The sequence below is a fragment of the Salmo trutta genome, chromosome 1 (assembly GCF_901001165.1).
Source record: "Salmo trutta chromosome 1, fSalTru1.1, whole genome shotgun sequence".
Classification (NCBI taxonomy): domain Eukaryota; kingdom Metazoa; phylum Chordata; class Actinopteri; order Salmoniformes; family Salmonidae; genus Salmo; species Salmo trutta.
In genome coordinates, this window is record NC_042957.1 from 73,152,890 (window position 1) to 73,180,024 (window position 27,135).

The 27,135-nt window shown below is 43.3% G+C and overlaps 1 protein-coding gene across 3 annotated transcripts in view; it reads left to right on the forward strand.

Moving 5' to 3' along the window:
• The first annotated feature begins 2,621 nt into the window (after positions 1-2,621).
• The window catches only part of LOC115207311 (ubiquitin carboxyl-terminal hydrolase 36), a 37,235-nt gene continuing 12,721 nt past the window's right edge, over positions 2,622-27,135 (forward strand). For 2 of the 3 annotated variants that reach the window (XM_029774306.1, XM_029774315.1), the window contains exons 1-14: positions 2,622-2,732; positions 10,756-11,036; positions 11,335-11,556; positions 12,315-12,425; positions 20,197-20,299; positions 20,448-20,515; positions 20,745-20,815; positions 21,243-21,325; positions 21,439-21,550; positions 21,761-21,901; positions 22,103-22,203; positions 22,599-22,782; positions 23,794-24,171; positions 24,464-24,685. In XM_029774306.1, coding sequence (XP_029630166.1) covers positions 10,769-11,036; positions 11,335-11,556; positions 12,315-12,425; positions 20,197-20,299; positions 20,448-20,515; positions 20,745-20,815; positions 21,243-21,325; positions 21,439-21,550; positions 21,761-21,901; positions 22,103-22,203; positions 22,599-22,782; positions 23,794-24,171; positions 24,464-24,685 — 2,064 coding nt within the window. In that variant the 5' untranslated portion in view covers positions 2,622-2,732; positions 10,756-10,768. The remainder of the gene's footprint in view (positions 2,733-10,755; positions 11,037-11,334; positions 11,557-12,314; positions 12,426-20,196; positions 20,300-20,447; positions 20,516-20,744; positions 20,816-21,242; positions 21,326-21,438; positions 21,551-21,760; positions 21,902-22,102; positions 22,204-22,598; positions 22,783-23,793; positions 24,172-24,463; positions 24,686-27,135) is intronic. The other variant, XM_029774324.1, reaches the window with a different exon arrangement.

The following is a 27,135-nucleotide window of genomic DNA, read 5'->3' on the forward strand; positions in this document are numbered from 1 at the left end:
ATTGTGCAGCAGAATCTATTTGACACAATATTTCACCCATTATTATAATTATTATGCCCATATTTGAGTGGTTAGTCATGCTGAATTTTTATGGTGGTACAATGGCTCCTCCTGCTGACAGATCTATGTGCCTGCCTGTGTTGACTCTATTTGATTACAGAGTGCCCTCCTCTGGAATACACTGGAAATGTACAGTTAATAGTACATTCCACATGAAGAAAGAGGTCAAAATCATGGGATGGAATGAACTTTAGTGTAGGGGTCATTGAAAATGGTAGAGGTCCATTATTGTTTATGTGACAGTTCAAGGCTATGTTAGATTCAAAAGTGCACATTCTTAATTGAGGGCATCTCATATTTGAGATTGGATGTGCACAATAAGTGATTCATATTCTTATATAAACATTTTAAAAAATTGGGGGGTATGATAGATTTATTGCGAAATTAAAAACATGAAATACAGAAAACAAGGAAGGCTTATGTCTTGTGGTGTGCCAGACATGCCATAATAACATGCCATAATTCATGTTGTTACATAACAGCCAAGCACTGTGTTTTCAATTATATCAATCAATGAAATCCTCTGGATTTCCAGCATGTTACCACAGATAGAACAATGAGCCATATGTTTCACCGGATGTATGAATCTGAACTATCCGTTTGGCGTTTTCACTCACCACCAAATATGATGATGAGAGGAAGCCCAGTGGGACAAGATGGAGCGAGATGGATTTTGGCCAGCTCTGAGCACTTGTTGGCTGCTTTTCCTTCACTTTGCAGTCCAACTCATCCCAAACCATCTCAATTGGGTTGAAGTCTGGTGATTGTGGAGGCCAGCTCATCTGATGCAGCACTCCATCACTCTCCTTCTTGGTCAAATAGCGCTTACACAGCCTGGAGGTGTGTTGGGTCATTGTCCTGTTGAAAAGAAATGATAGTCCCACTAAGCGCAAACCAGATGGGATGGAGTATCGCTGCAGAATGCTGTGGTAGCCATGCTGATTAAGGGTGCCTTGAATTCTAAATAAATCACTGACGGTGTCACCAGAAAAGCACCCCCACACCATCACACCTCCTCCTTCATGATTGGTACTGTGTATGGGAACCACACATGCGGAGATCATCATTTCACCTACGCTGCATCTCACAAATACACAGCGGTTAGAAACAAAAATCTCAAATTTGGACGCATCAGACCAAAGGACAGATTTCCACCAGTCTAATGTCCATTGCTTGTGTTTCTTGGCCCAAGCAAGTCTCTTATTATTATTGGTGTCCTTTAGTAGTGGTTTCTTTGCAGCAATTCGACCATGAAGGCCTGATTCACGCAGTCTCCTCTGAACAGTTGATGTTGAGATGTGTCTGTTACTTGAACTCTGAAGCATTTATTTGGGCTGTAATTTCTGAGGCTTGTAACTCTAATGAACTTATCCTCTGCAGTAGAGGTAACTCTGGGTCTTCCTTTCCTGTGGCAGTCCTCAGTTTCATCATAGCGCTTGAAGGTTTTTGCGACTGCACTTGAAGTAACTTTCAAAGTTGTTGAAATTTTCCAGATTGACTGATCTTCATGTCTGTTGTTTCTCTTTGCTTATTTGAGCTGTTCTTGCCATAATATGGACTTTGTCTCTTACCAAATATGGCTATCTTCTGTATGCAACCCCTATCTTGTCACACAACTGATTGGCTTAAGAAGGAAATCAATTCCACAAATTAACTTTTAAGAAGACACACCTGTTAAATGAAATGCATTCCCGGTGACTACCTCATGAAGCTGGTTGAGAGAATGCCAAGAGTGTGCAAAGCTGTCATCAAGGCAAAGGTTTGTTACTTTGATGAATCTCAAATATAAAATATTTTTTGATTTGTTTAACACTTTTTTGCTTACTACATGATTCCATATGTGTTATTTCATAGTTTTGATGTCTTCATTATTATTCTACAATGTAGAAAATAGTCAAAATAAAGAAAAACCCTTGAATGAGTAGGTGTGTCCAAACTTTTGACTGGTACTGTGTATACTAGGCGGTGTCAGAGGAAGGCCCAAAAAATTGTCAAAGACCTCCAGTCACCCAAGTCATAGACTGTTCTCTCTACTACCGCACGGCAAGCGGTACCGGAGCACCAAGTCTAGGTCCGAAAGGCTCCTTAACAGCTTCTACCCCCAAGCCATTAGACTGCTGAACAATTAACCAAATGGCCACCCAGACTATTTACATTGACCCCCCCCCCCCCCCCAACACACAACACACACACAGTTTTTACACTGCGGCTACTTGCTGTTTATTATCTATGCATAGTCACTACCCCTACCTACATGTACAAATTAACTTGACTAACCTGTGTCCCCACACATTGACTCGGTACCTGAACCCCATACATATAGCCTCGTTATTGTTATTTTATTGGGTTACTTTTTATTGAATGTTTTACTTTAGTTTTTTTAGTACATTTTCCTAAATCTATTTTTTGAACTGCATTGTTGGTTAAGGGCTTGTAAGTAAGCATTTCACTGTAAGGTCTACACCTGATGTATTCGGTGCATGTGACAAATACAATTTGATTTGATTTGCTAACCTGCATTTTCATTGGCTTCACAAATCTGTCAGTCATGCTTGCCCACACCCTCTCAGAATGCAGCATGGGGGAAAGAATGTAACACAATTAGGGAACTGTAGCCAGGCAGAGTGTCTTTATCGCCAAACAGTCGTCGTTTTCGGATGATTGAATTTAAGGTGAGTGTTAGTAATGATATTTAAGAATGATCAGTCTATCGATCTGTTTTTATAACGACTAAACATCTGACGGATATTGTGAGGAGGTTGGGGGGTAGCTAGCTAACCACATTGCAGCATCGAGACGCCACGTTAGTCGTTAGCAAAGTTGCTAACCAGAAAGCTAGCAGTAAACAGTTAGCTTGCTGATGTTACGTGGTTATTTTGTTAGCTAGCTACCCATTCAGTGACAGTTTTCAGTTGTTGCAAATAGATACATGTAACGACTAAAGTTAACTATTATCCTTAATCTAAAGCATGTTTGTTTATCGGCTAGCGTAGTAACTAAAGTTACGTGTTTCCAACTCAGATGCTAGCTAACATTTGCCTCTCGTGACCCACTGTACTCCGCGTGGAGACATTTTGACCAAACCAGGTCCGACTAGCTAGCGACGATAGACGAGCTTGCTAATTACACTGCCTTGGTCAAGTTGGCTAGCTAAATAGCAAGTTAGATACACAGATAAGTACATATTGAACGAGGCCCCATAATAATGAAATAAAAATCATGTCATACGAAAAATTGCAATATATTTGGCTCGCTTTGCAGATTAGTTAACGTTGGATGGCTAAGCTAGCTAAAATGTCTAGTATGTAGTCTAACCTGGCTTGCTTGCTAGCTACTAACATACTATGTAACGTTAGTAGTTACTGCAGCCAACATGGCTGGCTAGCTAACTTGCTCTGTCCGTAAAATCTTTGCTAGCGACTTCGTCGCCGTGTCTTATTTAGCTAACTAGCAATCTACAAACACATGTTACCTTTGCAGTAGATAACCGTAAGCTAGTGAACTATGGTATTGTTGTACTTAAGGGGGAGAGCGCGAGCTAGTAAACAGTACATTACTGGAATATCTAGGTTAACTTGCTAGCTACACTAAACAATCCTGTGCATACTTTTTTGTAAACACTGGTCAAGTCTCAGTCAGGGAAGTTTGCTAGTTTCCCGACAGAAGTACAGTGTTAAGTGTTTGAAAATATCAATGTCCAGCAATGGGACTCGCTGGGTTTATAGCCAATGTTAAGACTTGAGATTCAGCATCTTCCATGCTGAACCTCCAAGTCGAAACATATGGACTATTTGACCTTATAACTAGCAGGTTTGTTAAAAAAAGAAAAAAGAAGCAGGTTTGTAATACTATTTGTGGCAAGTAGCTAATCCTGGGCATACACCACACGACTAATACAATCGTAACAACTTGGATGTGCTCACATTTACCCATCTCCTTATCGTTAATTCCATCAATCTTCAACCCCAGGACTGTGGTGCTCACGATGATTCCTTAGTTGATCCCCCAGCGTTTCTATTGTCGTAGGGGAAAATGCCGACACGCAAACGTTGAGCTGCTTTATTAGTGTTGAGATAATGTGCACATTATTATGTACAGTAACATCCAAAAGAGATGTGTGCACAGAATAAGCATAATAATAAATTATATTTTTTGATTCTGTCATGGTAGGACTCAATGTAATATTGGTGGAGTTCGTTTTGCATGGCCTGGTGCCCCGGGTGAGTGGAGGTTTTACTTAAAGACCCTTGGAATCTTCTTAACCATTTGAGGGTCTGTATTCTGATCCTCAGTCTCTTTGTTTTTTTGCTAGGGCTGCAAAGGGTTGGCAACTTCCTGGTGAATTTGGGGAATTCATCAAAAAGTTAGCTTATAACAGTGAACCTTTTTTGTGGGATACATGTAAGGAAATTCTGGTCTTGTGGCATATTTTAGTTAAACTATCCCCAATTCAATGGAATTGCACCCCTCTGCATTGCGTTCTTCCATCACATGTACAGCTTATTCTCAAGATCTTGCACACTAATGAGATGCTATTGAGCCCACACTACTACACTGTCTGAGCCAAGGACTACATGCTTTCTGTTAAGTTTTGATTACAATACTGGGTGGGGTGAATATATTTTATGACATTATTTTTTGTTAACTAGCAAATAGTAGCCTACAGCAAAATGTTTAAATCATTTCTAACTTGTGAACAATTTATGCTAGTTAGTTTTAGCTTGCTTGAGTCTACTGAGTGTTAATTCACCTGTTTCCATACATGTTTCATTTTAAAACATTTATCTTACAAAGGAGTTTAATCTAAATGCTTAACTTGTTATCTGTACTTGGAGTTGTATTTGTTTTGTATTTTTTTTACTCCTTTTTTAATAATCTTTACAAGAAAATGCCACTGGCACTATCTGACGTGTGGAGACATTTCACTGCCGCTAATGTAGAAGGAAAAGCTGTGCACATTTGCAAATACTGTGCCAAGTCATATGTGAAGAATGCAACAAAGATGCAGAATCATCTGGCCAAGTGCATAAAGTTCCCTCAGCGCTCACAACAAGCAACCTCTGACAAACGTGCCTCTACTTCTATTTGAGGTGAAAATTATGAATCAGACATCTTATCGATAGCAATAGCTCATGGTCCTCCTGGAATCAGAGGTTTTTTTGACTCAATGGAGGAACTTAGTCAGAGAAATGCTGCTGAATGTCTTGCTCGAGCTGTGTATGCAACTGGTTGACCTCTGATGCTCACAGGCAATGTGTATTGGAAGAGATTTCTGAATGTTCTTCCCCCAGCATACACCCCTCCAACCAGACTACTTATCTACTAATTTGCTGGATGCAGAGTTCAACAGAGTTCAAGTGAAGATCAAGCAAATCATAGAGAAAGCAGACTGTATTGAAATCATCTCTGATGGGTGGTCAAATGTTCGTGGGCAAGGAATAATTAACTACATCATCTCCACCCCTCAACCAGTATTCTACAAGAGCACAGACACAAGGGACAACAGACACACTGGTCTCTAGATTGCAGATGAGCTGAAGTCAGTCATCAATGACCTTGGACCACAGAAGGTATTTGCACTGGTGACAGACAATGAAGGCTGCTTGGTCTAAAGTGGAGGAGTCCTACCCTCACAGCACACCATTTTGCTGTGCTGCTCATGCATTGAATCTGCTCCTCAAGGACATCATGGCACTGAAAACAATGGATGCACTCTACAAGAGAGCCAAGGAAGTGGTTAGGTATGGGAAGGGTCATCAAGTTATAGCGGCAATCTACCTCACCAAGCAAAGTGAGAAGAATAAGAGCACCACATTGAAGCTGCCCAGCAACACCTGTTGGGGTGGTGTTGTCATCATGTTTGACAGTTTCCTGGAGGGAAAGGAGTCTCTCCAAGAAAGAGCCATATCAGTCTGCCGATATGGACAGCCCCATCAAGAGGAACCTCCTGGATGATGCATTTTGGGAGAGAGTGGTAAGCAGCCTGAAACCCCTGAAACCTATAGCAGTAGCCATTACACGGATTGAGGGAGACAATGCCATCCTGTCTGATGTTCAGACTCTACTTGCAGATGTAAGAGAAGAAATCCGTACTGCCCTGCCCACTTCACTGTCACTCCAAGCAGAGGAAACTGCAGTTCTGAAATACATCAAAAAGCGTGAAGACTTCTGCCTGAACCGCATACATGCTGCAGCGTACATGTTGGACCCCATGTATGCTGGCAAGAGCATCCTGTCTGGTGCAGAGATCAACAAGTCCTATGGTGTCATCACAACTGTGCCTCGCTACCTTGGCCTGGATGGGGGCAAGGTTCTTGGCAGTCTGGCGAAGTACACTTCCAAGCAAGGGCTTTGGGATGGAGATGCAATATGGTAGTCGTGCCAAAATATATCTCATCAGCCACCTTGTAGAAGCAACTTTGTGGATCTGAGGCTCTTTCCCCTGTTGCCACCATCATCCTCCAAATCCCACCATCATCAGCCACCTCAGAGCACAACTGGTCCTTGTTTGGGAACACACAAACCAAAGCACACAACAGGCTGACCAATACAAGGATTGAAAAATTGGTGACAATCCAGGCAGATTTGAGGCTTTTTGAGCCTGACAACGAGCCATCTTCAACAAGGTTGGAAAGTGACAGTGAAGGTGAGGCCTCAGAGTTTGATGTTCAAGAGGTGGACATTGGTCTAGGGAGAAGACATGGAAGCCTGAGAGGAAGACAACCAAAGCTTTAGTTTCTAGACTATCATTTTACAGATTTATGTTAAATGTTTTTGGGAGATGCGATGGATCATTTGGGATCATTCAATATTCCCTTTTGTTTTTGTGAAATCATCCCATGTGAAGAGTCAACTCATTTCATTAAAGTTCAATTCATAACTAAATTGCTTTTTAAATTTTCTGTTGGAAGGATTTAATAATTTACAATTGTCTGTCTACTTAAGGTTTATGTTTGTCTCTATGATATGGTAAATATATCCAATTCAAAAAACATATATATTTAAATGGTATTAATATATAATTTGCATATATTCCTGTTAATTCCCACAAAAGTTTCCACCTCTGAATATTCCCCAAAATGTGCAACCCTATATTTTGCACATAATAATGTGCACACTTATAAAGGCAGGAGCTTGCTGTTTTCATGTCGGCATTTTTTTGTTTGCAAACCAAATGCAAAAATTGTTTTTTTTGTCCGATTGCCACCACCACTTTATTAATTCACTTAATTGGTCTTTCTCACATCTCTCTGAAAGATTATCTATTACCTCTGCAAACTGACTCTGTGAATATGGATCATGGGATGCTCATGTCTCCACCCTATCAACGGGAGTCGTTGTCCCAAAGGCAGGTGACAAGCTTAGGTCCAAAATATTCCCATAGAAATGCCTTGGGCGTATTTTGGCAAGTGAGACTTCTCACTTCACCTCTTCCTCTCTGATATGCCCCCACCCCCCCCGCCTCATGAATGATGTCATTACTGGTTAAAGAGCGAGCACATACTTTAATGAAATAAGCTACCTCTATGCAGATGTTGTTTATCAGTACAATAAAATTATTCCCAATTGGAGGGAAAACAGATTGTTTGCCATCTGTAGCCCCATGAAATCAGCCAAAACAAGCTCAACTCCATGCATGCTCTCACTCCTATTGAATATGCATTTCCCTTTATTTTGAATAGGCTACATCTTGATTTAACCAGTTTATCAATAGATTTACCATTCAAATAAATGATTACTGTTATGTAGTTACATTGGTAAAAACAAAGTCAAATTGATTGTAGAATCGATTTAATTAATGCATGCATGGCTGTCTCTGAAAAATGTTGACGTGAAAAAGTTCAAATGTGTTTATTGCACTCAAAAGATGCCCAATGATTGAACAGCCAGGTAGCTGAGTTTATGTCTGGAAGTGCCATTCTGTGACTTTGGCTAATATGCTTTTTGTTGCCATGGTATCATTTTGGTATTGACTTTTGTGATACTAATCCTGGTATCAGTATCGAAGTAAAAAGCCTAACGTTTTCGTGATTGTGATGTCATTAAAACAGTATGTAGTGTTGTGGGTCCACAGTGTCTCTGACGGTGGTATAACATTCTGTGTGGTAACCTAGCCTATATGGTTCAATGGTTGGGTAGAACAGCAGCCCTATAGAAACGGTTTGGTGAATAAACTGAACATCCCTGTAGGTGTTCCACCCATTCCATCTCACTGTGGGCTGTGTGATTGTTAATTCTATCAGTAGCAGCACATGAAGGTTAGTCTGCCCTTGTGTGTGATGCTGCATGTGCAGCCCCCCTGCTCTCCCCCCTCGGCTACGTCACTGCCAGATCTAATGATGAGTCAGGCTCCGCTCCCTTTTCTGTCAACTGTGGGTTTGAACAGAACACTGCTCTGTGATCCATCCTGTGTCTGTGTGCTGTTGACCCAGAGCTGTTTCCTCTCCCCGGTGCTTTTCAACCCCTCAATGGCAGCATGCTAGTGCATCACTAACATATAGCCCTATAGTTTGCTGGTCGTACATCAAGTTGACACAAGGTTTGTGTAGCAGTCCTTTGTTTACTCTAAGCGTGCTGGGTTTTTAACAGCTCACCATATCTTTGAGTTAATGGAATGTAGCCTATTCAGTCATTCTCATCCTGACTATTCCAGCTAGCCTATTTGTAGTAGACTTAAATCAGTTAAGAACAAATTCTTATTTACAATGACGGCCTAGGAACAGTAGGTTAACTGCCTTGTTCAGGGGCAGAACAGATTTGTATGTATGTATGTATGTATGTATGTGTGTGTCAGCTCGAGGATTCGATCCAGCAACCTTTTGGCTACTGGCCCAACGCTCTAACCCCTAGGCTACCTGCTGACCTAGTCTTGCCTATATATTTATCTTAAGCCAGTACTACTTGGGGGAAAAAAATCACATTGAGTTCAACTAAAACACTAGCCACAGACCTGTTTTAAGCTGACTTGTTTTGATCAGTGGCACATTGAGGCCTAGTCCACACTGGGTGCGTTGTAATTGAGGCGGACTGGGACTGAGGGAAGCGTTGGAGCAATTAGCCTACTGTCACTACCCTGTCATCATTTCCCATTCAACTCTGTCTGCCAGCACGTTGGCATGCGCCGGAAATGGCACCTTCAGGAGTCATTCACTCCACTGCCCAAACGGCTGACGCATGCAGACAGGGCAGGGGTTGTGAAAAGGTCCACCTACACTCTGTTATCTGCTCAGAGATGGCCTATTGAAGAGGCTGCTGCCTTTAAAGGGCCAGTTGTTGCTGGTGTTCTGATAGATTTACCAGCTCAGGATGCTGGACAGTAGACACAGATATATGACAGTAGGTACAGATATGAGATATGCCATAGCAGACTCTTTTATCCAAAGCAACTTAGTCATCCGTGTGTAGATTTAACATATATATGGTCCTGGGAGTCGAACCCAGTATCCTGGCGTTTTAAGAGCCATACATTACCAACTGAGCTACAGAGGACCAGCATCTAGTCTATTTCACTACTCAGTCACATATTAAGCACACAAGTGACGTGCAGTATAGCCTGTGTCTTTTCAAACCAATTCTGTAGCTTTTCTTAGAGCATAACCAACCTGGCCTGTATTCAGAAACGTCTCAGACTAGGAGTGCTGATCTAGGATCAGCTTCCCGCTGTCCATGTATTCATATTCACTAGAATATCTAAAAGGCAAATTTGAGATCAACACTCCTTCTCTAACGCTTTATGAAAATGGGCCCTGAAGTGAAAAAATAATCAACAGTTGCAACTGAATGAATAAAACAAATATAACAGCGATTGCACGTAGAAATAACTGAAGGCATTCTGAGGACATGTAACAAACAGCATGACTGTACCACACCAGTCTTTCCTTTGTTGTGACACTGGACTGTCGGGTGGTTGCTGGTTGGTATGGCCACGACTTGATTGATGTAGGAATAGACTGAACATGAGTATCTGACCTGGTAGACAGCAGCTGTGCTTGTGTCGAGTCCCTCTCACCGCTAAGCACACACGCACGAGCGTGAACACACATCATGCCCGCCTCCACTATCTTGCATAACAACAGAGACGGCTGCCAAGTCCCAGCCTGACTCCTCAGATACTCAGTCCTCTTGACATAATATGCTGCAGCTCACATAATATGCTGCTCTCTCGCCGAAAAACACTAGTTCCACGCTTACAGCCCGGGTTGCCAGATTACAGTCTGTGTTGCCAGTTTAGGATTTCACTGACAGGAAATAGAAATTCACTGCTACAGTAGCCTCTCTCTGAGGGAGTGATGAAGCTGCTGTACTGTGGACTGGATGTTGTGGATGTGCTACACAGTGTTGAGACCAATTGCTGCTCAGTAAGATTTCCGAGATGTATTATTATTATGGTATCATGACTTTTATTCATAGGCATGCTGAAGAAAATCTATATACACACTGGAATTTAGTGTTTGCTCATATGTGACTAAATATTTAATTTAGCCTAGATTTAATTGACAAGTCTCAAACTGGCCTTCTTATTGTGTGTAATTGTTCTGATTTTGCTTTGTCTATACTGTAGGCCTGTGTGGATTATGTCTTCATTATTTGTTCTGTGTTCTCCATGTCAGTGCCATTTCACCAGGTCAAATTCCTTGGTACATGTAAGCAAAGGTGAGTCTGATCCCTGAATCCCACCCTCTGTCTCATCCACAGTGATGCTCAAACGATGCCTATAGTGGACAAGCTCAAGGAGGCCCTGAAGCCCGGCCGGAAGGACTCCTCGACGGGCGACGATAGCGACCTCAACAAGCTGCTGGCCTCCTCGGCCAAGAAGGTCCTGCTGCAGAAGATTGAGTTTGAGCCGGCCAGCAAAGGCTTCTCCTATCAGCTGGACAGTCTCAAGACCAAATATGTGATCCTCAACCCCCGCGGCAGTGAGGGGGCCACATCGGGTCAGAGGGCCAGCACAGAGCCCGCTCAGATCAGGAGGCAAGGTAAGGCTGTTGACTGGGAAATGTACTCTCTCTCATAGAGCTATTCAAGAGGTTTGTTAAGTCAGGGTTTCACTGCACACAGAATTAACTCACTTTGATATTCTTAATCCCCCCATTGTCTTAACCTTTTTGGTGGAATTGAATAGAGCTATTCTTCACCATGAGTGTTTCTCTCTCTTTGGGTTTTTGGTGAAGTGATCGAGTTAGGCTAAATTATAGTTTGTCTGAACTATTCTCAATGGCTTTTCTGAATTATCCATGCAATTTCTCTAATTAATCTCACTCCTCCATCCACCAGTTTCAGACAACCAGGGTGGGGGCCAGAGTGATGGGATCCCCGCCCCACAGAAGATGCTCTTCCCTGGGAACAGACTCTCCATGCGTTGGGAGCGTGTCTATCGGGTGGGAGCCGGCCTCCACAACCTGGGCAACACCTGCTTCCTTAACTCCACTGTGCAGTGTCTCACCTACACACCGCCCCTGGCCAACTATCTACTCTCCAAGGAGCACAGTCGTGCCTGTGAGTAGTTTAGTTGACCTCTGGTTAGATACCTTTTTGAATGGCACAATATAGGCGTTGTAGAGCTAGACCACTAAATGGGGCAATACAAATCTTTTGCTTCTAGTTTTTGAGACTAAACAGGTCCCTTAAATGGACAAATATATTGTCTAGAAATGACCTCAAAGGTTGGATGGAAAGGGCCACATGTCCAACAGCTCTACTCCCATGAGTAAAAGAGAAAAGGGGATACCTAGTCAGTTGTACAACTGAATGCATCAACTGAAATGTGTCTTCAAGCATATTGGTTGCTTGTCTGGTGGGGTAATGACGGTGACTGGGCCAGTCTGGTGGGGTAATGACGGTGACTGGGCCAGTCTGGTGGGGTAATGACGGTGACTGGGCCAGTCTGGTGGGGTAATGACGGTGACTGGGCCAGTCTGGTGGGGTAATGACGGTGACTGGGCCAGTCTGGTGGGGTAATGACGGTGACTGGGCCAGTCTGGTGGGGTAATGGCGGTGACTGGGCCAGTCTGGTGGGGTAATGGCGGTGACTGGGCCAGTCTGGTGGGGTAATGGCGGTGACTGGGCCAGTCTGGTGGGGTAATGGCGGTGACTGGGCCAGTCTGGTGGGGTAATGGCGGTGACTGGGCCAGTCTGGTGGGGTAATGGCGGTGACTGGGCCAGTCTGGTGGGGTAATGGCGGTGACTGGGCCAGTCTGGTGGGGTAATGGCGGTGACTTGACTTCACCTCATTATTCTATTCCTGTCCATTTCAGGTCACCAGTCGGGTTTCTGTATGATTTGTATAATGCAGAACCACATCATCCAAGCCTTTGCCAACACGGGAAATGCCATCAAGCCTGTCTCCTTCATCCGAGACCTAAAAAGTAAGTAGTATTCTTCTTGTTTAGCTGTTTTCCGTCTTGAGTTGGCGTTGGTTTTTCAAAATTGTAGTGCAAGCTTGTTTCTAGCAACATTGCAATTTTTGTTGTCCTGTAAGGTACATGATATTGATTGGCTGTTATATTCTTGATTTCAGTTTAGTTTCAGAAACACTAACCAGGTTTCCATCCATCCTTTTTATGAGAGTAAAGTACGTCGGGGGGAAAAAATGTCCCAACGGGCCAGATGGAAACAGCAAATGTCAACTAAACCAAATACGCTAGACACGGTGGGGATGGTTTTATGTCTAAGATGAATTATGTGAGTAATAGAAATGCTTTAATGTGCCAATATTGCTATAATAACATCATATTGGAGTCACATGATGACATGTTGTGTGGTCTTCCCACTACGACTCAGGAAATCATACAGTTTACTACAGATGAAATAAGTGATGAACTTCACAGGGTGGTGAAAGTACAAGGTGTTGAGCTTGATCCTCCTTTCTGGTCATGATCGATGCTTGACTGCCGTTTGACTAATAGAAATGATCTCTCTCTAGTCATAATAATCATCATGTAGGCTATACCCACACTGTATCTACGAGTGTGAGCTGTGTCTAGTGCTCACGTGCCAAGACCAGAGTGGGCACACTCACTATGTAACACATCTTCAGTGACAACCGTCAGTAGAGTGAAAAATGCAATGTAAACCCATTTAACTCTTATTTGGTACAGTTGAAGTGGGAAGTTTACATACACTTAGGTTGGAGTCATTAACTCCTTTTTCAACCACTCCACAAATTTCTTGTTAGCAAACTATAGTTTTGGCAAGTCAGTTAGAACATCTACTTTGTGCATGACACAAGTAATATTTCCAACAATTGTTTACAGACACAGTGAATTATAAGTTAAATAATCTATCACAATTCCAGTGGGTCAGACGTTTACATACACTAAGTTGACTGTGCCTTTAAACAGCTTGGAAAATTCCAGAAAATGATGTCATGGCTTTAGAAGCTTCTGATATGCTAATTGACATCATTTGAGTCAATTGGAGGTGTACCTGTGGATGTATTTCAAGGCCTACCTTCAAACTCAGTACTGCTTTGCTTGACATCATGGAAAAATCTAAAGAAGTCAGCCAAGACCTCAGAAAAACATTGTAGACCTCCAGTCTGGTTCATCCTTGGGAGCAATTTCCAAACGCCTGAAGGTTCATCTGTACAAGCAATAGTACGCGAGTATAAACATGGGACCACGCAGCCGTCATACCACTCAGGAAGGAGAGGCGTTCTGTCTCCTAGAGATGAATGTAATTTGGTGCGAAAAGTGCAAATCAATCCCAGAACAACAGAAAGGACCTTGTGAAGATGCTGGAGGAAACAGGTACAAAAGTGTCTATATCCACAGTCAAACGAGTCCTATATCGACATAACCTGAAAGGTCACTCAACAAGGAAGAAGCCACTGCTCAAAAACCACCATTAAAATGCCAGACTACGGTTTGCAACTGCACATGGGGACAAAGATCGCACTTTTTGGAGAAATGTCTTCTGGTCTGATGAAACAAAAATATAACTGTTTGGCCATAATGACCATTGTTATGTTTGGAGGATAAAGGGGGAGGCTTGCAAGCTGAAGAACACCATCCCAACCGGGAAGCACGGGGGTGGCAGCATCATGCTGTGGGGGTGTTTTGCTGCAGGAGGGACTGGTGCACTTCACAAAATGGATGGCATTGTGAGTTAGGAAAATAATATGGATATATTGACGCAACATCTCAAGACATCAGTCAGGAAGTTAAAGCTTGGTCGCAAATGGGTCTTCCAAATGGACAATGACCCCAAGCATACTTCCAAAGTTGTTGCATAATGGCTTAAGGACAACAATGTCAAGGTATTGGAGTGGCCATCACAAAGCCCTGACATCAATCCTATAGAACATTTGTGGGCAGAACTGAAAAAGCATGTGCGAGCAAGGAGGCCTACAAACCTGACTCAGTTACACCAGCTGTGTCAGGAGGAATGGGCCTAAATTCACCCAATTTACTGTGGGAAGCTTGTGGAAGGCTACCCGGAACGTTTAACCCAAGTTAAACAATTTAAAGGCAATGCTACCAAATAGTAATTGAGTGTATGTAAACTTCTGACCCACTGGGAATGTGATGAAAGAAATAAAAGCTGAAAGAAATTGTTCTCTCTACTATTATTCTGACATTTCACATTCTTAAAATAAAGTGGTGATCCTAACTGACCTAAGACAGGGAATTTTTACTAGTATAAAATGTCAGGAATTGTGAAAAACTGAGTTTAAATGTATTTGGCTAAGGTGTATGTAAACTTCTGACTTCAATTGTATGTGGAAATTTTGCACTACGTCATCACGCACAGACTTTTATCCACAAGTAAATTTGATGGAAACATCTTTGGTGAGAATGTGCATATTGTTTATATGCAGATTTTTATAATTTTTGCATAAAAATCTCACTAGTTGGATGGAAACCTAGCTAATGAAATCTGATTCAGTATTATGTTCTGCATGTTTGTCAGTTCTTGCTATTTACCCGTACATCGATTGTAATATATAATCGTTCCGTAGATGGTGCATTGTGCCAGAGAGCACCCTGGAGACTCAGTAGCAGTATGCATAAGGTGATGACATAACACTGGTTGGGAGTGTCACTGTGACTGCAGCTTGTGACTGCAGTGCCTTAGTGAGGCTGTGACTGTTATATAGAGAGAGGAGGGATGGTACAACCACCACACTGTTATATAGAGAGGGGAGGGATGGTACAACCACCACACTGTTATATAGAGAGGGGAGGGATGGTACAACCACCACACTGTTATATAGAGAGGGGAGGGATGGTACAACCACCACACTGTTATATAGAGAGGGGAGGGATGGTACAACCACCACACTGTTATATAGAGAGGGGAGGGATGGTACAACCACCACACTGTTATATAGAGAGGGGAGGGATGGTACAACCACCACACTGTTATATAGAGAGGGGCGGGATGGTACAACCACCACACTGTTATATAGAGAGGGGAGGGATGGTACAACCACCACACTGTTATATAGAGAGGGGCGGGATGGTACAACCACCACACTGTTATATAGAGAGGGGAGGGATGGTACAACCACCACACTGTTATATAGAGAGGGGCGGGATGGTACAACCACCACACTGTTATATAGAGAGGGGAGAGATGGTACAACCACCACACTGTTATATAGAGAGGGGCGGGATGGTACAACCACCACACTGTTATATAGAGAGGGGAGGGATGGTACAACCACCACACTGTTATATAGAGAGGGGAGCGATGGTACAACCACCACACTGTTATATAGAGAGGGGAGGGATGGTACAACCACCACACTGTTATATAGAGAGGGGAGGGATGGTACAACCACCACACTGTTATATAGAGAGGGGAGGGATGGTACAACCACCACACTGTTATATAGAGAGGGGAGGGATGGTACAACCACCACACTGTTATAGAGAGGGGAGGGATGGTACAACCACCACACTGTTATATAGAGAGGGGAGGGATGGTACAACCACCACACTGTTATATAGAGAGGGGAGGGATGGTACAACCACCACACTGTTATATAGAGAGGGGAGGGATGGTACAACCACCACACTGTTATATAGAGAGGGGAGGGATGGTACAACCACCACACTGTTATATAGAGAGGGGAGGGATGGTACAACCACCACACTGTTATATAGAGAGGGGAGGGATGGTACAACCACCACACTGTTATATAGAGAGGGGAGGGATGGTACAACCACCACACTGTTATATAGAGAGGGGAGGGATGGTACAACCACCACACTGTTACATAGAGAGGGGAGGGATGGTTTGAGTTCAGCCTGATCTGAAGCCAGAAATACCCACTCGGATCAATGCTAATGTCAGTAATATAATCTAAGCTTGGCACAGTGAATGATTGACATTTTTATTGGTTTAAGTTTGCGGAGACTTGGAGTGTGTTCTTCCTGCACTTTACTGTGGATGCAGTGAGGGGGAAAAAAGTATTTGATCCCCTGCTGATTTTGTACGTTTGCCCACTGACAAAGAAATTATCAGTCTATAATTTTAATGGTTGGTTTATTTGAACAGTGGGAGACAGAATAACAAGAAAAAAATCCAGAAAAACGCATGTCAAAAATGTTATAAATTGATTTGCATTTTAATGAGGGAAATAAGTATTTGACCCCCTCTCAATCAGAAAGATTTCTGGCTCCCAGGTGTCTTTTATACAGGTAATGAGCTGAGATTAGGAGCACACTCTTAAAGGGAGTGCTCCTAACCGTAGCTTGTTACCTGTAAAAAAGACACCTGTCCACAGAAGCAATCAATCAATCAGATTCCAAACTCTCCACCATGGCCAAGACCAAAGAGCTCTCCAAGGATGTCAGGGACAAGATTGTAGACCTACACAAGGCTGGAATGGGCTACAAGACCATCGCCAAGCAGCTTGGTGAGAAGGTGACAACAGTTGGTGCGATTATTCGCAAATGGAAGAAACACAAAAGAACTCTCAATCTCCCTCGGCCTGGGGCTCCATGCAAGATCTCACCTCGTGGAGTTGCAATGATCATGAGAACGGTGAGGAATCAGCCCAGATCTACACGGGAGGATCTTGTCAATGATCTCAAGGCAGCTGGGACCATAGTCACCAAGAAAACAATTGGTAACACACTACGCCGTGAAGAACTGAAATCCTGCAGCGCCCGCAAGGTCCCCCTGCTCAAGAAAGCACATATACATGCCCGTCTGAAGTTTGCCAATGAACATTGAATGATTCAGAGGACAACTGGGTGACAGTGTTGTGGTCAGATGAGACTAAAATGGAGCTCTTTGGCATCAACTCAACTTGCCATGTTTGGAGGAGGAGGAATCCTGCCTATGACCCCAAGAACACCATTTCCACCGTCAAACATGGAGGTGGAAACATTATGCTTTGGGGGTGTGTTTCTGCTAAGGGGACAGGACAACTTCACCGCATCAAAGGGACCATGGACGGGGCCATGTACCGTCAAATCCTGGGTGAGAACATACTTCCCTCAGCCAGGGCATTAAAAATGGGTTGTGGATGGGTATTCCAGCATGACATTGACCCCAAACACACGGACGGCCAAGGCAACAAAGGAGTGGCTCAAGAAGAAGCACATTAAGGTCCTGGAGTGGCCTAGCCAGTCTCCAGACCTTAATCCCATAGAAAATCTGTGGAGGGAGCTGAAGGTTTGAGTTGCCAAACGTCAGCCTTGAAACCTTAATGACTTGGAGAAGATTTGCAAAGAGGAGTGGGACAAAATCCCTCCTGAATGTGTGCAAACCTGGTGGCTAACTACAAGAAACGTTTGACCTCTGTGATTGCCAAGAAGGGTTTTGCCACCAAGTACCAAGTCATGTTTTTCAGAGGGGTCAAATACGTATTTCCCTCATTAAAATGCAAATCAATTTATTACATTTGACATGCGTTTTTCTGGATTTTTTTTGTTATTCTGTCTCCCACTGTTCAAATAAACCTACCATTAAAATTATAGACTGTTCATTTCTTTGTCAGTGGGCAAACGTACAAAATCAGCAGGGGATCAAATACTTTTTTCCCTCACTGTACCTTATGGTGTGTGCAGTAGTAGAGTCCTCTAGTGAAGGTCTGTTCAATTCCGCTCCTCGAGGGCAGAAACACTTCTGGTTTTTGTTTCTACCTGATGTACCAGTTCTGAATTAGTCCCATTTTAGGAGAGGATGAAAACCAGAAGTGTTTTGGCCCTCCTGGAGCGACATTGAACAGCCCTGCGATGTGCCTGAGTCCACAGAGATCACCTTTCTGTTCTCCTTCTCTTGGTCCTGTCCACCTCTTCTTACCACCCTGTCTTTTTCCTTCTCTGTTGCTGCAATACCCTCTCCCCCATCCAGTGCTCTCTCTCTACGATGCCCTCTGTTTCCTTGTGACTGCGGGCTAGGTGTAGCAGGGTAGCAGCATTTGCACAAACCCACAGAAATGCTTATAATTTATCTACAGTCTACTCTGCTCAGATGGTTGAATTTCCTTTAGCTTCCTCTGTCTCCTGGCTATAAGATTTTGAGACTTTCTCTCCCTCACCTTTTTCGCTCACTCTTGCCAGCCTCTTGCTCTCCTCACACACACCGTTTCCTCCATTTTACTCTTGTTTGTGGTGTCTCCTTCCCCTTCTATCTGTTAAGAGGAGACTGTAGACTGGTTCTCCCTCCTGTTAAAGGAAAAATCCACCCAAAGCCACTCATTCCTTTAATTTACGGTGTTAAATAACACTGAGAATAATTTTTTGTGAACAAATGTTTCATTTTGGCGTTATAACAAGGTTGGTAGCAACATGGAAAATCCTTCTGGAAATCTATTGCAGTCGACTACCAAATCTGCTATGGGCTGGCTAGCTAGCTAGCAAAAGTAGCTACACACAATAATACCAAAGACACTATCAGCATGTAACGTAGCTAGTTAGCTGTAAAATTGCCTAAAACACCATTATCAGTTTTGCAGTCTACAATCTCACCACGTTCAACCTGCACATCAATGTGCCTCAGAGTGGAGTCTGACATTCGCAACGACAGATATACTTTTAAGGTGATGGAAAATGTTGCCGATGCATGTCAATAGGCCACACGGTGCATTCTGGGCTATTCTAGGACAAGGTGCGCTCTCCAAGGAGTGAAGGCGAGTTTATAGGGCGCTAGTTCAACCCAACGTTAGCACAAATTTTGTCAACAAGAGCTACAACGTTACAAATCTTTTCCTAGATGTAAGATTAACTTGCCATCTGTAATATTGTATAGCTTTTGAATCGTGACGTTACCTACTTTGCAGGAAAATAGGCACGTTTCTCGACATATCCACTGACTTTGAGAAGGGATTGCGTGACGATTAGCTTAGCAACCAAGTGACGCAGCATGACATCGTGAACATGATTGGTCCACAGTCTGCTGGGTGGAGTATTACATGTTCCATCTTTCATTGGATTCCTATCTCCTTTGTATAATATCTCTGACACCGGCACTCTGGACTAAAGAGGCAGACTATTATGACGTGTTCTAGATCCTCCATGAAATGACACATTTCTCCAGGGAGGAATATGATCAATGGCTCATTCCAGAGAAGACCTCCTCCCGAGTTAAGACATCGGCCAGTATTGAAATCTGACATGTATGATAAACTGTTTCACCATCTAAAAGTCCTATTCCTATTAACTTCCAGTGTAGTAAGAGCTACTTTATCACAGTGCTACGTCATACAAGCCAGATTTCTGCCTGCTTAAACGGCAACAACGCAGATACACATGAAATGACCCGGGGAATTGATAGATCATCACTCAGAGATGCACGATAACAATACAACATTGAAAATGGGTGAACCTTTCCTTTAAGAGGAGACTGTAGCAGGTTGTAGTGTGTTTAGGTCTCTGTTTCTCCCTCCATTTAAGAGGAGACTCATTTGAATGGCTTAATGCCTCAGGGTGGTCTCATGCTGTAGTCCTGCTGATAATGGACAGGTAATTCCCCCCCACTGAGGACAGTAATGTATTTTCACAGCACAGCCCATTAGTTAGAATCAACATCAAACCAACATCGGAGACAAAAACACAAGATGAAGATTGGCTTGGTCGTGCTGGTATTGTGTGCTCTAGATAGTTTCCCATGAGGCCATAAGGGATGGAGTTGAGGCTTTTGGTATTGTTCTAACAGGGTGTTTCTTTTTTGAACTTGCAGAAATTGCCAGGCACTTTCGGTTCGGTAGCCAGGAAGACGCCCATGAATTTTTACGCTACACCATCGATGCCATGCAGAAAGCCTGTCTGAACGGCTACCCCAAGTAAGTTTGTCAGTCATTGAGTGAAGGACGTTAATTATAGCTCACTGACATGTGGATTGAATTGAATGTGGGTGTTCAGAAAGACTCTTTCTGTCATTTTTGGATGATTCTTTGTGTTTTTGAATGTATTTCTCTCTCTGGGTCGTAGGTTAGACCGGACGACACAGGCCACCACATTGGTCCACCAGATCTTTGGAGGTTACCTCAGGTCGCGAGGTACAGCTTTCAATCTACTATATTGCACAGTTGGTCAATTCCATTTCAATTCCAGTCAATTCAGGAACTACACTGAAATTCCAATTATCTTGGAACTGGAATTTGTACTTTCTGAGCTGACTGGAATTCAAATGGAATTGATCCCAACCCTGCTACATTGATGAACTACTTTTTAAGGCATATTGGCAAATTGCCTTAGTGGATTAATTCTATATTTTTCCTCTTTCAGTTAAGTGTTCCATTTGCAAAAGTGTGTCGGACACATACGACCCTTACTTGGACATTGCTGTGGAGATTCGAGTAAGTCTCTTGCTTGCTTACTTTAAATGTATCTTCCTCCTGTCCTTGAATAATTCACAAGCACAGATCTAATCAATCGATCACATTTATTTTATAAATCGCTTTTGACATCAGCGGTTGTCACCGAAGTGCTTATCTAGATACCCAGTCTAAAACCCCAAAGAGCAAGCAATGCAGATGTAGAAGCCCATTGGCTAGGAAAAACTCCCTAGGCAGAAACCTAGGAAGAATGGTACTTATAAATTCTTGTCAGATCGGTGGTCCTATTGATTTATCCCTCAGCCAGAATAAAGAGTTAATTGATGTGTGTTTGCTGTCCCAATGGAATTCAGCTGATGACTATTTGGTTTCATGCCTGTGTTGAGTGGTCTTCCGTCTGTCCTTTTGGTTTCATGCCTGTGTTGAGTGGTCTTTTTTTCCTTTTCAGCAAGCAGCAAATATCGTCCGAGCCCTGGAGCTCTTTGTCAAGCCCGACGTGTTGAGTGGAGAGAACGCCTACATGTGTGCCAAGTAAGTTCTGAGTAATGATGTGGTAACTTCTAACACACTGATATTGTAGACATACACAAGGCCCACATTAGTGTTATAGACGTTTTATAAACAACACACTTACACTTTATCAGGTGTAAGAAGAAAGTTCCGGCAACAAAGCGATTCACAGTCCATCGAACGTCCAATGTTCTGACCCTGTCTCTCAAGAGGTTTGCCAACTTCAGTGGAGGAAAAATCACCAAGGTAAACCTCTTGCAACATTAGTCATTACTCTGTTTAAAAATGCTGTTTCAGAGCAACAGTTCTCACCCTAACTGGGTTGTAGTCCGTAGGGCACACCATTGCAAAACGCTTTGCAATGAAACATAAATGTTTTTGTTTTTTTTACAAATTCAGGAAGTTGCTCCCTACTGAACATGCCCCTGATGCTTATCTCGCCTGTGTTTTTGTTAGGACGTTGGCTACCCAGAGTTCCTGAACATCCGCCCCTACATGTCTCAGAGCATGGGGGACCCGGTCATGTACGGCCTCTATGCTGTCCTGGTGCATTCTGGGTACAGCTGTCATGCTGGCCACTACTACTGCTATGTCAAGGTAAGGAGCCTGATGGTAGGCCTGAGACGGAACATTTGAGATGGATTTTGTTTGGAAGTCTGAAGGATAATTTACATTTAGAACAGTGACAATGAAAATCTATCAGAACAGTATGTTTGTTAATCTGTGTTTAGTCTCTACTGTGGGATGTCCCTTCACTTTATTTAGAAAAGCCCATTTATATTTCCGCTGTCTTCACAGGCCAGCAACGGGCAATGGTACCAGATGAATGACTCGATGGTCCATTCCAGTAACATCAAAGTAGTCCTCAATCAGCAAGCCTACGTCCTATTCTACCTGAGGTAAGACTTTAACAATAGAGTTACCAGACCTGGGTCAAATACAGATGTCTGAAAAATACCTTTTACGTTGAGACCTTTTTCAAGTGAGCCCTGAAAGTGTTTAGCTTAGAGTTTACTCTGTTACGTTTTACATGACATTTGAGTCATTTAGCAGACACTCTTATCTAGAGCAACTTACAGTAGCTGGTCCCCCGTGGGAATCGAACCAATAACCCTGGTGTTGCAAGCGCCATTATCTACCAACTGTTAGAACTATTCCATTGGTTCCATTCTACATGGCAAGCTAGATCAAGCATAGCTCAAGTATCTGTTGCTGGTCGGATGGTTACTAGCGACTGATTGCAGTAGTAGCTAGTAACCATACATATTGACCATACCTGCTCTTTGCTCATTAGGATCCCAGAGACCAAGAAGAACGTGGATGGCCAGATCACCAAGCAGGGAATGGGGAAGAACGTTGCGACGTCAGAGCAGTTCAGGAAGACCAACCTCAACAGGCCCCTGTCCTCTCCGCAGGTCACCAAGGTATGGGACAGGCTGGCAGAACGGTCCATCATCAGAATGTTTGAAAGCAATACGGTATGAAAAGACTTGCTGCCTTCGATGTGATACTTTTATTGTCCATTTGCATGGAAATCAATACAATACAGAACGGTTCAAATAAGGACACATGAACTATACTGTCCTTACACCATGTAATATACCACTGTTCAGTAGCCTGATGGCTGATGAGATGAAGCTGGCCTTAGACTATAATTAAGCGTTACGGCTTGAGGGCGTGTGGTATATGGCTAATATACCACGGCTAAGGGCTGTTCTTAAGCACGACGCACCGTGGAGTGCCTGGACACAGCCCTTAGCCGTGGTATGTTCACCATATACCACAAACCCGAGCTGCCTTGTTGCTATTATAAACTGGTTACCAACGTAATTAGAGCAGTAAAAAAATACACGTTTCGTTATACCCGTGGTATACTGTCCGATATACCACAGCTGTCAGCCAATCAGCATTCAGGGCTCGAACCACCCAGTTAATAATATGCATTATACCACTGTTCAGTAGCCTGATGGCTGATGAGATGAAGCGGGCCTTACACCATGTAATATACATTATACCACTGTTCAGTAGCCTGATGGCTGATGAGATGAAGCGGGCCTTACACCATGTAATATACATTATACCACTGTTCAGTAGCCTGATGGCTGATGAGATGAAGCGGGCCTTACACCATGTAATATACATTATACCACTGTTCAGTAGCCTGATGGCTGATGAGATGAAGCGGGCCTTACACCATGTAATATACATTATACCACTGTTCAGTAGCCTGATGGCTGATGAGATGAAGCGGGCCTTACACCATGTAATATACATTATACCACTGTTCAGTAGCTTGATGTAAGCATGGTAAAGAAGCATTTCACTGTTGTATTTGGTGTATGTGACAAATAAAATTTGATTTGTTGGCTGATGAGATGAAGCTGGCTCTACCTCTTTGTTCTGAGGGGGACTTTGTATCGCCTCCTGGGTGTCTTGTATGGAGTGTTGTCCCAAGGCTTGGTCACTGAAACATGTCTCTTTCACTGCAGAAACTGGACCCTTTCCAGCTGCGTAAGATCCAGTCCGTAGAGGGCGGCCTGGGCATACCCGTGTCTAGGAACGGCGCCAACGGCTCCCAGCAGCCCAACAAGATGTCCAACGGGACGTTGTCCTCCGCCCACGCCCCCACCAGGATACCCGGCGGACCCATGCTGATCGAGGAGCCCTTCAAGAAGCTGAAGAAGCCCTGTCCTCCTCAGCAGCCCCAGGCGCGCAGCAGCACCCCCGCTCCCTCCTCCAACGGTGTGGGCAGCAGGTCGGACGGCGGAGACCGGAGGCACGGGAACCAAGGGGGCAGGGGCCTGGCCGCATCTACCTCACTCAAGTCGCTGTCAGACTCCTCCTCGGCAGACACCTCCGACTCAAAGGTACAGCACTAGTTCTAATATATTATGAATTTTATTGGACGGGCAGTCTGTCTACTATAACTGCACAAAATGTACCCTTATATAATTGAGGTCACATACAGGAGGAAAATGCACGTTGTCTTATTTACATGTACTTCCTTCACTCAGAATGTAATAGTTCCCATTACTCTTTAGCCCAGTCATGTTAATGTTATACTGGATTTACCATACAGATATAAGATGGTCAGTTTGTCTTTCATTGGTTTCTGGTCACGTTATTCATCAGAACCAAATGCTTGCTATTGTCATCCAGGATTCCATGGGTACCAAAAGTGCGCCGGTTGGTGGGACGTCCACCCCCCCAAGGAACGTCTCGAACGGCATGGCCTCCCCTGCCAAGAGTGTGGAGCGCGTGGGCACGGAGGAGCAGAAGACAGTCAAGCTAAAACCCCTGGCCCTCAACAACGTCACATCTTCACCCACCAGCACCACGTCTCCCCCGCCCGCCAAGAAATTGGCCCTGTCGGCCAAGAAGGTGAGACTAGCGGCACCGTGAATGGCTCAGTAGCCGCTTACTTGCTGACCAGACCGTGCAAGTTGATTTTATACACTGACACCTGATGCGATCAGGACACGCAGGTTGAAATTGCTAAACAAACTCTGAACCAATTATATTAATTTGGGGACCGTTCGAAAAGCATTAAACATTTATGGCAATTTAGCTAGCAAGTTTGCTATTGCTAGCTAATTTGTCCTGGGATATCAACATTGGGTTGTTATTTTACCTGAAACGCACAAGGTGCTCTACTCCAACAATTAATCCACTGATAAAACGGTAAACCAAATTCATTTCTAGTCATCTCTCCTTCCTTCAGGCCTCTTTTTCTTTGGACTTTATATGGCGGTTGACAATCGACTTTAAGGTGCATTACCACCACCAACTGGAGTGTGGACCTCAGTTCATCTTTCAGTCACCCACGTGGGTATATGCTCCTAAAAACCAATGAGGAGATGGGAGATGGGAGAGGCAGGACTTGAAGCGCGTTGAGCATCACAATTAGAACAAATTTCTATTTTCGCTCCTGGCTGCGCAGACGCTCGCGAGCAGTGTGGGTGCAATGATGGAATGCATGTATACATTTATATTGCAATGCTCGCACATGAGACGTGTCCGGTCTGGTCAGCATGTTAGCCACTACAGCGCTGTCTGGGCAAGCCAGTACTGACTACTGCGAGAGAGGTTTGTGTTCGATTTAAAACGAAGACACCTTGTCTCTGATTGTAAACGCCTTGTGGATAAATTTGCCAGTCTCCGATTGACATTAGATCTTTGTCGCAGGTGTAACAGGAAGTAGTATGTTGCGTGTGGTATTAAAGCTCTCTGGTGCAAGTAAGCACTGGCTCACACAGATGGCGCGGCACTGGAAAATAGGCTAGGCCTAATCATAGTTTACTAGTCTGTATAGTTTGGGCCCTGTCTTTTGGTTAATCATGTCACATGACATGTAGTTCAACCTTTTTTTTTAAATTTAAAGCTGTTTCATCAAACTGTATCCTTTTTATGTCAGATGGTCCAGCACCATCCTCAGACAATTGTGTACATTTTTGGTCTAATTCTAAGTTTTGGAAAAGGCTTAAAATAAAGGTTAAAATCCAGGTCATGTGACATGATCATCCAAAACACAGGGCCCTATTTATAGTCTATCAGCAATACAGCTGCTTTCCCTGGTCTTTGCCTTGGAAGCATGTCTTTGTTGCCTGCTGCCTTCCTTCACCTCTCTCCCTAACTCTTAAAATAAGGTGTGTTCGCTATTATCCTATCAAATTGATTGTATTGGATCTGTTGTAGTCCACTGTAAAGCTAGTACACTGTGTTCCTGTTCTCCTATCAAACCAACCAGCTAGTCTACTGTAAAACTAGGGCTGGGCGATATGGGCAAAATATATTTTTTACAGTATTTATGAATAATCGTTAAAAGATCTAAATATGCTTTGAGTAGTTGATGACCCTAGGGTAGCAACACAAATTATAAGTGATTTCAATTTCTCCATGTATACCATTCAATCCAACTCCACACTGTGCCACGCAGCATGATGTGGGCAAATAATATAGGCCTACCGTAATTTCCGGACTATTAAGCGCACCTGAATATAAACCGCACCCACTGAATTTAACAAAAAATATTATTTTGAACATAAATAAGCCGCACATGTCTATAAGCCGCAGGTGCCTACCGGTACATTGAAACAAATGAACTTTACACAGGCTTTAACGAAACACGGCTTGTAACAAAAAATCCAAAAATAGCAGTAAGCTTTAGTTGTCTTTTTGAGTCAATTCCTCACGCTGCTGTTTCCAACGTCTTATCATCGACTCATTAAGACAGAGCTCCCGTGCAGCAGCTCTATTTCCTTTTCCAACAGCCAGATCAATCGCCTTCAACTTGAAAGCTGCATCATATGCATTTCTCCGTGTCTTTGCCATGATGAGGATGACAAAATGACTACCGTAATCAGAATGATGGGAAGTTTGAGAGTGCTCGGTTTAATCTAACCAGTAAACAAAAAAGTTGTTTGACCTTAACCCGTTCGGCAATTATATTGGTCTAATGAAAGCCAAAAACTGAGCACGTCACAGAATGTTTTTTTTTTTTTTTTTTAAATTTGGAAAGCGGGTAAAATCTATATATTAGCCGCGTCATTGTTTAAGCCGCGAGGTTCAAAGCCTGGGAAAAAGTTGCGGCTTATAGTCCGGAATTTACAGTAGTTAATTGGTGAACTGTTGGAATATAGTAGTTGTAATATAGTGGGCAGCATCTTGAATACGTTGTTTTGACATGACAATGAATGAATAAACCAGGGAGGAATTATTTACAGGGTAGGAACAAGTTAGTCAGTGTTTCCAGGTGACCCTAATTAGTTGTTACGTTACATGTTTTCTTATTTCATGTAGCTAGCTAGCTAACATATTCATGCTTTGCCTAT